The 12500-nt window shown below is 53.3% G+C and overlaps 1 protein-coding gene across 12 annotated transcripts in view; it reads right to left on the reverse strand.

Annotated features, from left to right (window-relative positions):
• Window positions 1-12500, reverse strand: part of kcc (solute carrier family 12 member kcc) — a 332913-nt gene that overhangs the window by 125430 nt on the left and 194983 nt on the right. Inside the window, exon 1 of one of the 12 annotated variants that reach the window (XM_071687998.1) lies at window positions 4111-4839. The exons of the other annotated variants lie outside the window; for them this stretch is intronic. Within the exon in view, the coding sequence (XP_071544099.1) occupies window positions 4111-4375 (265 nt within the window). The 5' untranslated portion in view covers window positions 4376-4839. Of the gene's footprint in view, window positions 1-4110; window positions 4840-12500 lie in introns of those variants that run through there. 12 annotated transcript variants of the gene reach the window in all.

Raw genomic sequence — 12500 nt, forward strand, 5'->3', positions numbered from 1 at the left:
GCTGTGGTATACCGGGGTTGACGTGCTGTCAGTGGATTGAATCAAGGCATGTGAAGCGTCTGGGGTAAACCATGGAAAGCTGTGTAGGTATGTATATTTGCGTGTGTGGACGTATGTATATACATGTGTATGGGGGGGGGGGTTGGGCCATTTCTTTCGTCTGTTTCCTTGCGCTACCTCGCAAACGTGGGAGGCAGCGACAAAGCAAAATTAATATATATATATATATATATATATATATATATATATATATATATATATATATATATATATATATATATATATATCGTTACTAGTGAATTTACGATTGAATCGCAATCGTAAATATCGTAAAGGTAGGAGAGGCCACGTGAGATTCGAACCCTGCCAATAAATTGCGAGTTTATGACCACTCAAAGCTCCCGGTCTCGAGAAAGAAAACGTCTCGTGTGGGTTAGGCGAACCAACTCGGCCTACATTAGCCATTCCCAATCTCGGCGACCGGCGCCTTCCAATCAATGAGGCTACAATCAAAAGGCCTTTGAGATGTAGGAGGGGGGGTAGGGAAATGGGGGTAGGGAAATGGGGGGTAGGGAAATGGGGGTAGGGAAATGGGGGTAGGGAAATGGGGTAGGGAAATGGGGGTAGGGAAATGGGGGTAGGGAAATGGGGGTAGGGAAATGGAGGGTAGGGAAATGGAGTAGGGAAATGGGGTAGGAAATGGGGGTAGGGAAATGGGGGTAGGGAAATGGGGGTAGGAAATGGAGGTAGGGAAATGGGGGTAGGGAAATGGGGGTAGGGAAATGGAGGTAGGGTAAATGGGGTAGGGAAATGGGGGTAGGGAAATGGGGGTAGGGAAATGGAGGTAGGGAAATGGGGGTAGGGAAATGGGGGTAGGGAAATGGGGGTAGGGAAATGGAGGTAGGGAAATGGGGGTAGGGAAATGGGGGTAGGGAAATGGGGGTAGGAAATGGAGGTAGGGAAATGGGGGTAGGGAAATGGAGGTAGGGAAATGGAGGTAGGGAAATGGAGGTAGGGAAATGGAGGTAGGGAAATGGGGGTAGGGAAATGGGGGTAGGGAAATGGGGTAGGAAATGGAGGTAGGGAAATGGGGTAGGAAATGGAGGTAGGGAAATGGGGGTAGGGAAATGGGGGTAGGGAAATGGGGGTAGGGAAATGGGGTAGGGAAATGGGGGTAGGGAAATGGGGGTAGGGAAATGGAGGTAGGGAAATGGGGGTAGGGAAATGGAGGTAGGGAAATGGAGGTAGGGAAATGGGGGTAGGAAATGGGGGTAGGGAAATGGGGGTAGGAAAAGGGGGGATGGGAAATGGGGGTAGGAAATGGGGGTAGGGAAATGGGGTAGGAAATGGGGGTAGGGAAATGGAGGTAGGGAAATGGGGGTAGGAAATGGAGGTAGGGAAATGGGGGTAGGAAATGGGGGTAGGGAAATGGGAGGGGGAGGAAGGGGCGTCAGAAAGAGAACTGGAAACTCCAAACAACAACAACAACAACAACAACAACAAGAGGAGAGGCGAGAGCGATGAAAGAAAGAAAAGAAATGGGAAAATGGACCGGGTGGGAAATGGGGGTCTCTCTCTCTCTCTCTCTCTCTCTCTCTCTCTCTCTCTCTCTCTCTCTCTCTCTCTCTCTCTCTCTCTCTCTCCTGGGAGAGAGTCGACGGCTAGAATGATATGAACCACTATATCCATCTCTCCCCTTCCCCTTCCCCTTCTCCTCCCCCCTTCCCCTTCTCTTCCCCCTTCCCTCCCACTTGGACCAATAAGAACGCTCGGGTTACTCCCCCCCCCCCAAGACACCTATCCTCCCCCTTCCCCCACCACGAGATGTGGTTAAGAGCCAATCAGAGAATGGCTTTCGAGTGCTTCCGCAGAAAACGGGGTGTGGGGGGGCGGGGGGGCGGGGGGGGGGGGTTCCGGGACGTCTCTCTTGAGATACGGATGGAACGCTGATTGAGCACGCGTTCTGGGGGAGGGGAGGGGGGGAGCGGGTTCTGAGCGATGGGGGGGGGGTGTGAGCTGGGGTTGGGGGGGGCTGTTCCCCTCGAACTGTGTGAGAAAGGGAAGGGGGGAGGTGGTGGTGGGGTTCGAACCCGGGGGAAACGTGGACTCACAGACCATCAACAGGAAAATGGGGGAGAGGATTGAACACGGTCCAATGATGAGAGAGAAGTACTTCGTGTTACTAGGAAGCTACACAAGTAGTGCTCGTGGCCGAATATATGTGGCAATATTACACATGTACATGTACATATGTATATATGGTGGCTTACCTCGTGACTCACCTGGGGGGCTAGTGACTCACCTGGGGGGCTAGTGACTCACCTGGGGGGGCTAGTGACTCACCTGGGGGGGCTAGTGACTCACCTGGGGGGGCTAGTGAGTCACCTGGGGGGCTAGTGACTCACCTGGGGGGCTAGTGACTCACCTGGGGGGGCTAGTGACTCACCTGGGGGGCTGGTGACTCACCTGGGGGGCTAGTGACTCACCTGGGGGGCTAGTGACTCACCTGGGGGGCTAGTGACTCACCTGGGGGGCTAGTGACTCACCTGGGGGGCTAGTGACTCACCTGGGGGGCTAGTGACTCACCTGGGGGGGCTAGTGACTCACCTGGGGGGGCTAGTGACTCACCTGGGGGGCTAGTGACTCACCTGGGGGGCTAGTGACTCACCTGGGGGGCTAGTGACTCACCTGGGGGGCTAGTGACTCACCTGGGGGGCTAGTGACTCACCTGGGGGGCTAGTGACTCACCTGGGGGGCTAGTGACTCACCTGGGGGGCTAGTGACTCACCTGGGGGGGCTAGTGACTCACCTGGGGGGCTAGTGACTCACCTGGGGGGCTAGTGACTCACCTGGGGGGCTAGTGACTCACCTGGGGGGCTAGTGACTCACCTGGGGGGCTAGTGACTCACCTGGGGGGCTAGTGACTCACCTGGGGGGCTAGTGACTCACCTGGGGGGCTAGTGACTCACCTGGGGGGCTAGTGACTCACCTGGGGGGGCTAGTGACTCACCTGGGGGGGCTAGTGACTCACCTGGGGGGCTAGTGACTCACCTAGGGGGCTAGTGACTCACCTGGGGGGCTAGTGAGTCACCTGGGGGGGCTAGTGACTCACCTGGGGGGGCTAGTGACTCACCTGGGGGGCTAGTGACTCACCTGGGGGGCTAGTGACTCACCTGGGGGGCTAGTGACTCACCTGGGGGGGCTAGTGACTCACCTGGGGGGGCTAGTGACTCACCTGGGGGGCTAGTGACTCACCTGGGGGGGCTAGTGACTCACCTGGGGGGCTAGTGATTCACCTGGGGGGCTAGTGACTCACCTGGGGGGCTAGTGACTCACCTGGGGGGCTAGTAACTCACCTGGGGGGGCTAGTGACTCACCTGGGGGGCTAGTGACTCACCTGGGGGGGCTAGTGACTCACCTGGGGGGCTAGTGACTCACCTGGGGGGCTAGTGACTCACCTGGGGGGCTAGTGACTCACCTGGGGGGCTAGTGACTCACCTGGGGGGCTAGTGACTCACCTGGGGGGCTAGTGATTCACCTGGGGGGCTAGTGACTCACCTGGGGGGCTAGTGAGTCACCTGGGGGGGCTAGTGACTCACCTGGGGGGGCTAGTGACTCACCTGGGGGGGCTAGTGACTCACCTGGGGGGGCTAGTGACTCACCTGGGGGGCTAGTGACTCACCTGGGGGGCTAGTGACTCACCTGGGGGGCTAGTGACTCACCTGGGGGGCTAGTGACTCACCTGGGGGGGCTAGTGACTCACCTGGGGGGGCTAGTGACTCACCTGGGGGGCTAGTGACTCACCTGGGGGGCTAGTGAGTCACCTGGGGGGGCTAGTGACTCACCTGGGGGGCTAGTGACTCACCTGGGGGGCTAGTGACTCACCTGGGGGGCTAGTGAGTCACCTGGGGGGGCTAGTGACTCACCTGGGGGGCTAGTGACTCACCTGGGGGGGCTAGTGACTCACCTGGGGGTCTAGTGACTCACCTGGGGGGCTAGTGACTCACCTGGGGGGCTAGTGAGTCACCTGGGGGGGCTAGTGACTCACCTGGGGGGTCTAGTGACTCACCTGGGGGGCTAGTGACTCACCTGGGGGGCCTAGTGACTCACCTGGGGGCTGACCATTCATGGTCGGGGTGATGGGCGCCGACCAGTCTGTGAAGTTGGCAACCCCGTCCACGCTGGAGGACCCCCCCAGGGAACCGAACACGTACCTCCTGCCGCCTGCGGCCGAGCAGGGGCTGGCGGCGGCGGCTGCGGCAGGGGGGGTAGCGTCGGCTGGGGGGGTGGCGGCTGGGGGGGTGCCGGCGGATGACGTCAGCGGGGCTGACTCAGCCAGAAGCTTGTCATCCAAGATGTGGTTCATGTTCATCATCTCACCACCAGGGCAACAGGGACTCGAACCCTGCGAGTTTCTTAATGGGCGTCGCGCACCGGAGCGCGATACACAAACACCCACACAGTGGTCGGTCCGCCGCCCGTTTTCTTCCGTGTCCTGGTGTGTGTGTGTGTGTTTCAACTCGCGTGTTGCGTGGAGGAAGATGGAACGAGACCTTCTTGTGTTTCCAGGACCAAGTCGAACTGGGTCGTTTGCGCAACGGTGGACAGGCAGTATAGGTCAGGGTTCGAACCTTTCTTCCGCAGAGCGAGAGTCTTATGAGTCTCCGGGGGTTGTTTGCGAAGCCGCGCGAGAGCACACAACCCGCGTTCGGAACAACGCGACTCACTGCTGGTTGGTTCGAACCCCCGCTGCGCGTCAGCCAATTCAGAACCCGGGTTCGAATCTCAGTGTTGGTGTGTGTGTGTGTACGGTGTAATCCTCACCACAACACAATAACCCTAAAAATTCCGTTGTTAAAAGGAAAGATTTAAAGGATTTAGGATTTTTTAGTGTTATATATATATATATATATATATATATATATATATATATACATATATATATATATATATATATATATATATATATATATCGTATGAGTGCCAAATGGCGTCGTAGCTTCGTCTCTTGGATGTATATATCAAGTGACTGTTATATTTCTCTCTTGTGTCTCCCCTGATGATGATGTGATTATGACACGAAAGTGCACTTGGCAACTTATCCTGTTTCATTTCCCCCCGTGGACTCATAGGAATATATATATATATATATATATATATATATATATATATATATATATATATATATATATATATATATACTGAAAAAACCACATGGAAAGGAAACAAGAGATTCTATCCCACAATGGGACAGACACCGTCCCACAACATGGCCCTACCCAATCCCCATCATCGTTACAACTTAACAATCCCAACCAACAAATCCCCCAAACGACCCAATTCCTCGCTCCTCCCCCTTCAACTCAAACAATACATCTCCCCCCCCCCCCCCACCCCGCCCTTAAACGACTGAATTGGACCTTAACGACCCAATTCGGCTGTTTGATGACCCTACCTCCCTACGTCTTCAATCATCCAACAGCCAATTAAGACCATGATCTGCTCCCGGGGTCCTCGTTAACAGCCGTTTCGCCCCCGGGGTCGTTCATGACCTAATGAGTAGTTAATGACGACTGAGAAATGAGGTGATTCGCGTGTGGACGTCGCCGTAATTACCCTACAGCAGTTCGTGGCGCAGGGAACGCCCTTAACAAGGCTTGGCAGCTGGTAATTAGACACCGTTATGAGGGTTGTGAACTACCCAATTGGCCTTGTTGACCATAAGTCGCCGGTTGTGACGTGCCACAACCCACCACAACCCCAGCCTGGGGTTCGAACCCCCATCTACGACTTACACCTCAGCAAGAGGAGGAAGACAAGACACAGGAGGAGGAAGACAACACATTAGTGTGGAATAGAAAATGGGGTGTCAGGCGGCGCAGCAACAACCCCCCCCCCCCCCACCCACGTCTTAAATCCCCAGCACGCAATGTGATTGGTAGAGGCTCAAGCATGGGCGGGGCTTAGTGCTAACCAACCCCCTCCGCCAATCAGCGCGTCTTAAATAGTAAACAACGACATAATTGGATCGTTGAGCTCTGGCAACCACGACCAATCAAAGACGTCGTGAGGTAATTACCAACCACCTTGTACACCTTCGCTAACAACATATCCAACAACCTCATTATTTCCACAATAACAACAACAACAACATATGGCCAAACTACCCAACAACTTAAAAAAAACTTTAAAAACTTTACCAAAAGTTATAAAACGAAGCAAAACAACAAACAGATACAAATAAACACTTTAGATAATATCTCCTCGCGATATCGTGCACCAAAACAGCCTATGATTGGTGGAGAGTATGGCGTGGGAGGGGGGCGGGACTTAGTACAGTGACATCATACCACAAAGTGCCCGTGATTGGTGGTGAGTAAAGCCGTGGGCGGGGCTTGGTATAGCGATACCATACCCCTAACTGCCCATGATTGGTGGAGAGTAAGGCGTGGGCGGGACTTGGGGGGAAAAAAATAGCCTTTCCACCAATAGCAGCGTTCGGCCTAGACATAATTTCTTTTACATGAGCCAAATTTTGTAAAACAAATAATAATTTCAAGATATTCATAATTATCAAAGAGTTGTAAAATAATGTAAATGAATTTGAGCCAAATTATGTAAAAAAAAATATTTTAAGATATTCATAATTATCAAAGAGTTGTAAAATAGTGTAAATAAATTTGAGCCAAATTTTGTAAAAAAAAAAATTAATTTCAAGATATTCATAATTATCAAAGAGTTGTAAAATAGTGTAAATGAATTTGATCCAAATTTTGTAAAACAAAAAAATTAATTTCAAGATATTCATAATTATCAAAGAGTTGTAAAATAGTGTAAATGATTTTCCTAAAAATTCGAAGTTTGTAAATATTTCCCCTAAGAACACATCCAAATGAACCAATGTCTCATCATAAACCAGGCAAAGTTTGTAAATGTTTTACAGCGGGACGCTAGCATTTACACACAGAGAATCCTGAATACCAGTTTATTTCCAGGTTGCAAATTTACCAAAAAGATCTGTAAATGTTTTACATTAAGACGCTAACATTTACACACAGAGAATCTATATATAAATCCTTTTTTTCACTTCCCAGCAGTTGTAAATCTATGAGGGGACATTTTACAAGGACAGTCTGTAAACAACCCCCCCCTCTGGCTACACACCTTAACCCACCACCATCACCATCCCCCCCTCTATCACCCCATCCTGCAAGGTATTTTTTTCCTTTCCAAAGTTCACAAGATTTGCCAAAGTATATGAGGTAATACTTGGCGCCACAATATGGCCAAAGTTTATATATAGTTTTTGGCTCTGCCGTGGAGTGCCAGACGACTATAGGGGGGGGGGAGGGGTGGAGGGGGGTCGTCTTGTGAATGTGTCGTGGACAGGTGGGGGGGAGAGGGAGGGAGGTGGGGGGGGGGAAGAGTGTGTTTACAAAGATGTTAACATGGCCTAGGTCATCTTGTGTGACGGTACGACCCTTGAACACACGACGGTACGACCCTTGAACACACGACGGTACGACCCTTGAACACACGACGGTACGACCCTTGAACACACGACGGTACGATCCTTGAACACACGACGGTACGACCCTTGAACACACGACGGTACGACCCTTGAACACACGACAGTACGACCCTTGAACACACGACGGTACGACCCTTGAACACACGACGGTACGATCCTTGAACACACGACGGTACGATCCTTGAACACACGACGGTACGACCCTTGAACACACGACGGTACGACCCTTGAACACACGAAGGTACGACCCTTGAACACACGACGGTACGACCCTTGAACACACGACGGTACGACCAAACCAACCACAACCCTCTCTCATGAAGGCCAGCAGGGAAGAAATGCATTGATGAACCCCCCCTTGTTCACCCCCCCACACCCCGTCCCAGAGAACGCCCCCCTCCCCACGCCGCCCACTTGCCAAGGACAGGTGTGGGCGTGTGTGTGGGCGTGTGTGGGCGTGGGGGAGGGGGGAGCACGGCAAGGGTTAGACTCGCTTCCCTAAAATAGCTGGTTTGGGGACGTGTGGTTACTGACTTTGAACAGCTTTTTTTTGATGCGGGGCGAGGCGGGGCGGGGCGGGGCGCCCCGTGACGCAAGGCATGTGCGGGGTGACGAGGGCGGGGGAGTGGGGTGCCAGGGAGGTAGTTCAAACCATGACGTGGGGAGAGATGTGGGGAGCAGGTGGGGGTGGTTAACACCCAGGTGAACACAGATCTATGACCACACGCGCCCCCTCTCCCTCATCTGGGGAGATTACGGGGGGAGACTATTGGGGGGGAGGGGGCGCAAGCAGCAGTACCTCCCTCTCCTCTCCCCAACCACCCCCCCCCTCTAAAAATACCCCCCTCCTCCCCTTGGTCCAGGTGCAAGTCCCCGTCTTCCGGGGGCGCGTGTGAATTATGCCCCCAGAGAGTGACACATACCCCCCCTCCTCCTCCTCACCCCTCCCCCTCCTCCTCACCCCCCCCCCCCAGAGATTAAAGCGATTAATCTCCCCTTCTGTCGCCACTGGCTGGCTGGCTGGCTGGCGACAGAAGGGGGCGATCACGCCATAGGGAAGACACGAGATCAGCGACGCTACGGACCAGAGAGATATGAGAGAGAGAGAGAGAGAGAGAGAGAGAGAGAGAGAGAGAGAGAGAGAGAGAGAGATGGGGGTGAGGTGGGGGTGGGGTGGAGGGATGGTGGCTTGGCACTGTCCTCACTGCTATCAAGAAGGAGTTCAGAGGGAGGGAGAGAGAGAGAGAGAGAGAGAGAGAGAGAGAGAGAGAGAGAGAGAGAGAGAGAGAGAGAGAGAGAGAGAGATGCTGTACCCAGCCAGGGGAGAGGGTGGTTGAAGGTCGTACATACGAGGGGTATATTGAATGGGGGGGTGTAAGGAGAGAGGGGGGAGGGGGGGAGGAAGGGGGGGCGCATGACCTGTGTACATACAGCTGCCCCCATGACCTGTGTACATACACCTGCCCCCATGACCTGTGTACATACAGCTGCCCCCATGACCTGTGTACATACACCTGCCCCCATGACCTGTGTACATACAGCTGCCCCCATGACCTGTGTACATACAGCTGCCCCCATGACCTGTGTACATACAGCTGCCCCCATGACCTGTGTACATACACCTGCCCCCATGACCTGTGTACATACACCTGCCCCCATGACCTGTGTACATACAGCTGCCCCCATGACCTGTGTACATACACCTGCCCCCATGACCTGTGTACATACACCTGCCCCCATGACCTGTGTACATACAGCTGCCCCCATGACCTGTGTACATACACCTGCCCCCATGACCTGTGTACATACAGCTGCCCCCATGACCTGTGTACATACACCTGCCCCCATGACCTGTGTACATACAGCTGCCCCCATGACCTGTGTACATACAGCTGCCCCCATGACCTGTGTACATACAGCTGCCCCCACGACCTGTGTACATACAGCTGCCCCCATGACCTGTGTACATACACCTGCCCCCATGACCTGTGTACATACAGCTGCCCCCATGACCTGTGTACATACAGCTGCCCCCATGACCTGTGTACATACAGCTGCTCCCATGACCTGTGTATACACACCTGCCACCATGACCTGTGTACATACAGCTGCCCCCATGACCTGTGTACATACACCTGCCACCATGACCTGTGTACATACAGCTGCCCCCATGACCTGTGTACATACACCTGCCCCCATGACCTGTGTACATACAGCTGCCCCCATGACCTGTGTACATACACCTGCCCCCATGACCTGTGTACATACAGCTGCCCCCATGACCTGTGTACATACAGCTGCCCCCATGACCTGTGTACATACAGCTGCCCCCATGACCTGTGTACATACAGCTGCCCCCATGACCTGTGTACATACACCTGCCCCATGACCTGTGTACATACAGCTGCCCCCATGACCTGTGTACATACACCTGCCCCCATGACCTGTGTATACACACCTGCCCCCATGACCTGTGTACATACAGCTGCCCCCATGACCTGTGTATACACACCTGCCCCCATGACCTGTGTACATACAGCTGCCCCCATGACCTGTGTACATACACCTGCCCCCATGACCTGTGTACATACAGCTGCCCCCATGACCTGTGTACATACACCTGCCCCCATGACCTGTGTACATACAGCTGCCCCCATGACCTGTGTACATACACCTGCCCCCATGACCTGTGTACATACAGCTGCCCCCATGACCTGTGTACATACAGCTGCCCCATGACCTGTGTACATACAGCTGCCCCCATGACCTGTGTACACACACCTGCCCCCATGACCTGTGTACATACAGCTGCCCCCATGACCTGTGTACATACAGCTGCCCCCATGACCTGTGTACATACAGCTGCCCCCATGACCTGTGTACATACAGCTGCCCCATGACCTGTGTACATACACCTGCCCCCATGACCTGTGTACATACAGCTGCCCCCATGACCTGTGTACATACACCTGCCCCCATGACCTGTGTACATACAGCTGCCCCCATGACCTGTGTACATACAGCTGCCCCCATGACCTGTGTACATACAGCTGCCCCCATGACCTGTGTACATACAGCTGCCCCCATGACCTGTCCTGGACGCCTTGAGTACAGCTGGATGGCTCCAGGTCTCTTCCAGGTGCGACTCACCTGGAACACTCCCCCCCCCCCGCCCTATTCCAGGATCCGTCTACTTTAAGCCGGGGGGAGGGGGGAGGGGGGAGGGGGGAAGGGGGGGGTAAAGGTCAGAGGCGCAGGAAGGTCACGTGGGGTAAAGGTCACGCGACCCTGGTGACACTGACGGGGGGGGGGGGACCCCCCACTGTGGGGCAGCGTTACGCAGCGTGACGCACGTCACCTAGCATTACGCACGTCACCTAGTGTTACGCACGTCTCCTAGCGTTACGCTCGTCACCTAGCGTTACACACGTCACCTGTTGTTACGCACGTCACCTGTTGTTACGCACGTCACCTAGCATTACGCATGGCACCTAGTGTTACGCAAGTCACTTAGCGTAACGCACGTCGCCTAGCAAGCGACATGCGTTAATGTAGTTCGTAAAAAAAAAATATAAACATCTTGTGAAGTTCCAACTACTCTCTCTCTCTCTCTCTCTCTCTCTCTCTCTCTCTCTCTCTCTCTCTCTCTCTCTCTCGCTCTCTCTCTCTCTCTCTCTCTCGCTCTCTCTCCCTCTCTCTCTCTCTCTCTCTCTCTCTCTCTCTCTCTCTCTCTCTCTCTCTCTCTCTCTCTCTCCCTCTCTCTCTCTCTCTCTCTCTCTCTCTCTAAGGTCACATACACAACCAAACGGATGTCAGCTGACCTCATAAATACGACAACTTAACCCCTTAAATACGCTAAGTTAACCCCTTAAATACGACAACTTAACCCCTTAAATACGCTAAGTTAACCCCTTAAATACGACAACTTAACCCCTTAAATACGCTAAGTTAACCCCTTAAATACGACAACTTAACCCCTTAAATACGCTAAGTTAACCCCTTAAATACGACAACTTAACCCCTTAAATACGCTAAGTTAACCCCTTAAATACGACAACTTAACCCCTTAAATACGCTAAGTTAACCCCTTACATGCAACTTAACCCCTTAAATACGATGATGTAAACCCCCTTCATTCCCATTCCAGTCACAACACCGTCCACGAGCCCCCCCCCACCCCCCCATTCCAGATATTCCTACCAACTATTCCCATATAACCCCCCCCTTTTACCCCTTCCTCCCCCCCCCACATAACCCCGGCCCCCTTTACCCCCTCCCTCCCATTCCACCCTTATTTCCCTCCCATTCCACCCTTATTTCCCCTCCCATTCCAACCTTAGTTCCCTCCCATTCCACCCTTATTTCCCCTCCCATTCCAACCTTAGTTCCCTCCCATTCCACCCTTATTTTCCCTCCCATTCCACCCTCATTTCCCTCCCATTCCACCCTTATTTCCCTCCCATTCCATCCTTATTTCTCCTCCCACCCTTATTTCTCTCCCATTCCACCATTAGTTTCCCTCCCATTCCACCCTTATTTCCCCTCCCATTCCACCCTTATTCCCCTCCCATTCCACCCTTATTTCCCTTCCCATTCCACCCTTATTCCCCTCCCATTCCACCCTTATTTCCCCTCCCATTCCACCCTTATTTCCCCTCCCATTCCACCCTTATTCCCCTCCCATTCCACCCTTATTTCCCTACCATTCTATCCTTATTTTCCCCTCCCATTCCACCCTTATTTCCCTCCCATTCCACCCTTATTTCCCTCCCATTCCACCCTTATTTTCCCTCCCATTCCACCCTTATTTTCCCTCCCATTCCACCCTTATTTCCCCTCCCATTCCACCCTTATTTCCCTACCATTCCATCCTTATTTCCCCTCCCATTCCACCCTTATTTCCCTCCCATTCCACCCTTATTTCCCCTCCCATTCCACCCTTATTTCCCTACCATTCTATCCTTATTTT

The sequence above is a fragment of the Panulirus ornatus genome, chromosome 45 (genome assembly GCF_036320965.1).
Source record: "Panulirus ornatus isolate Po-2019 chromosome 45, ASM3632096v1, whole genome shotgun sequence".
Taxonomy (NCBI): Eukaryota; Metazoa; Arthropoda; class Malacostraca; order Decapoda; family Palinuridae; genus Panulirus; species Panulirus ornatus.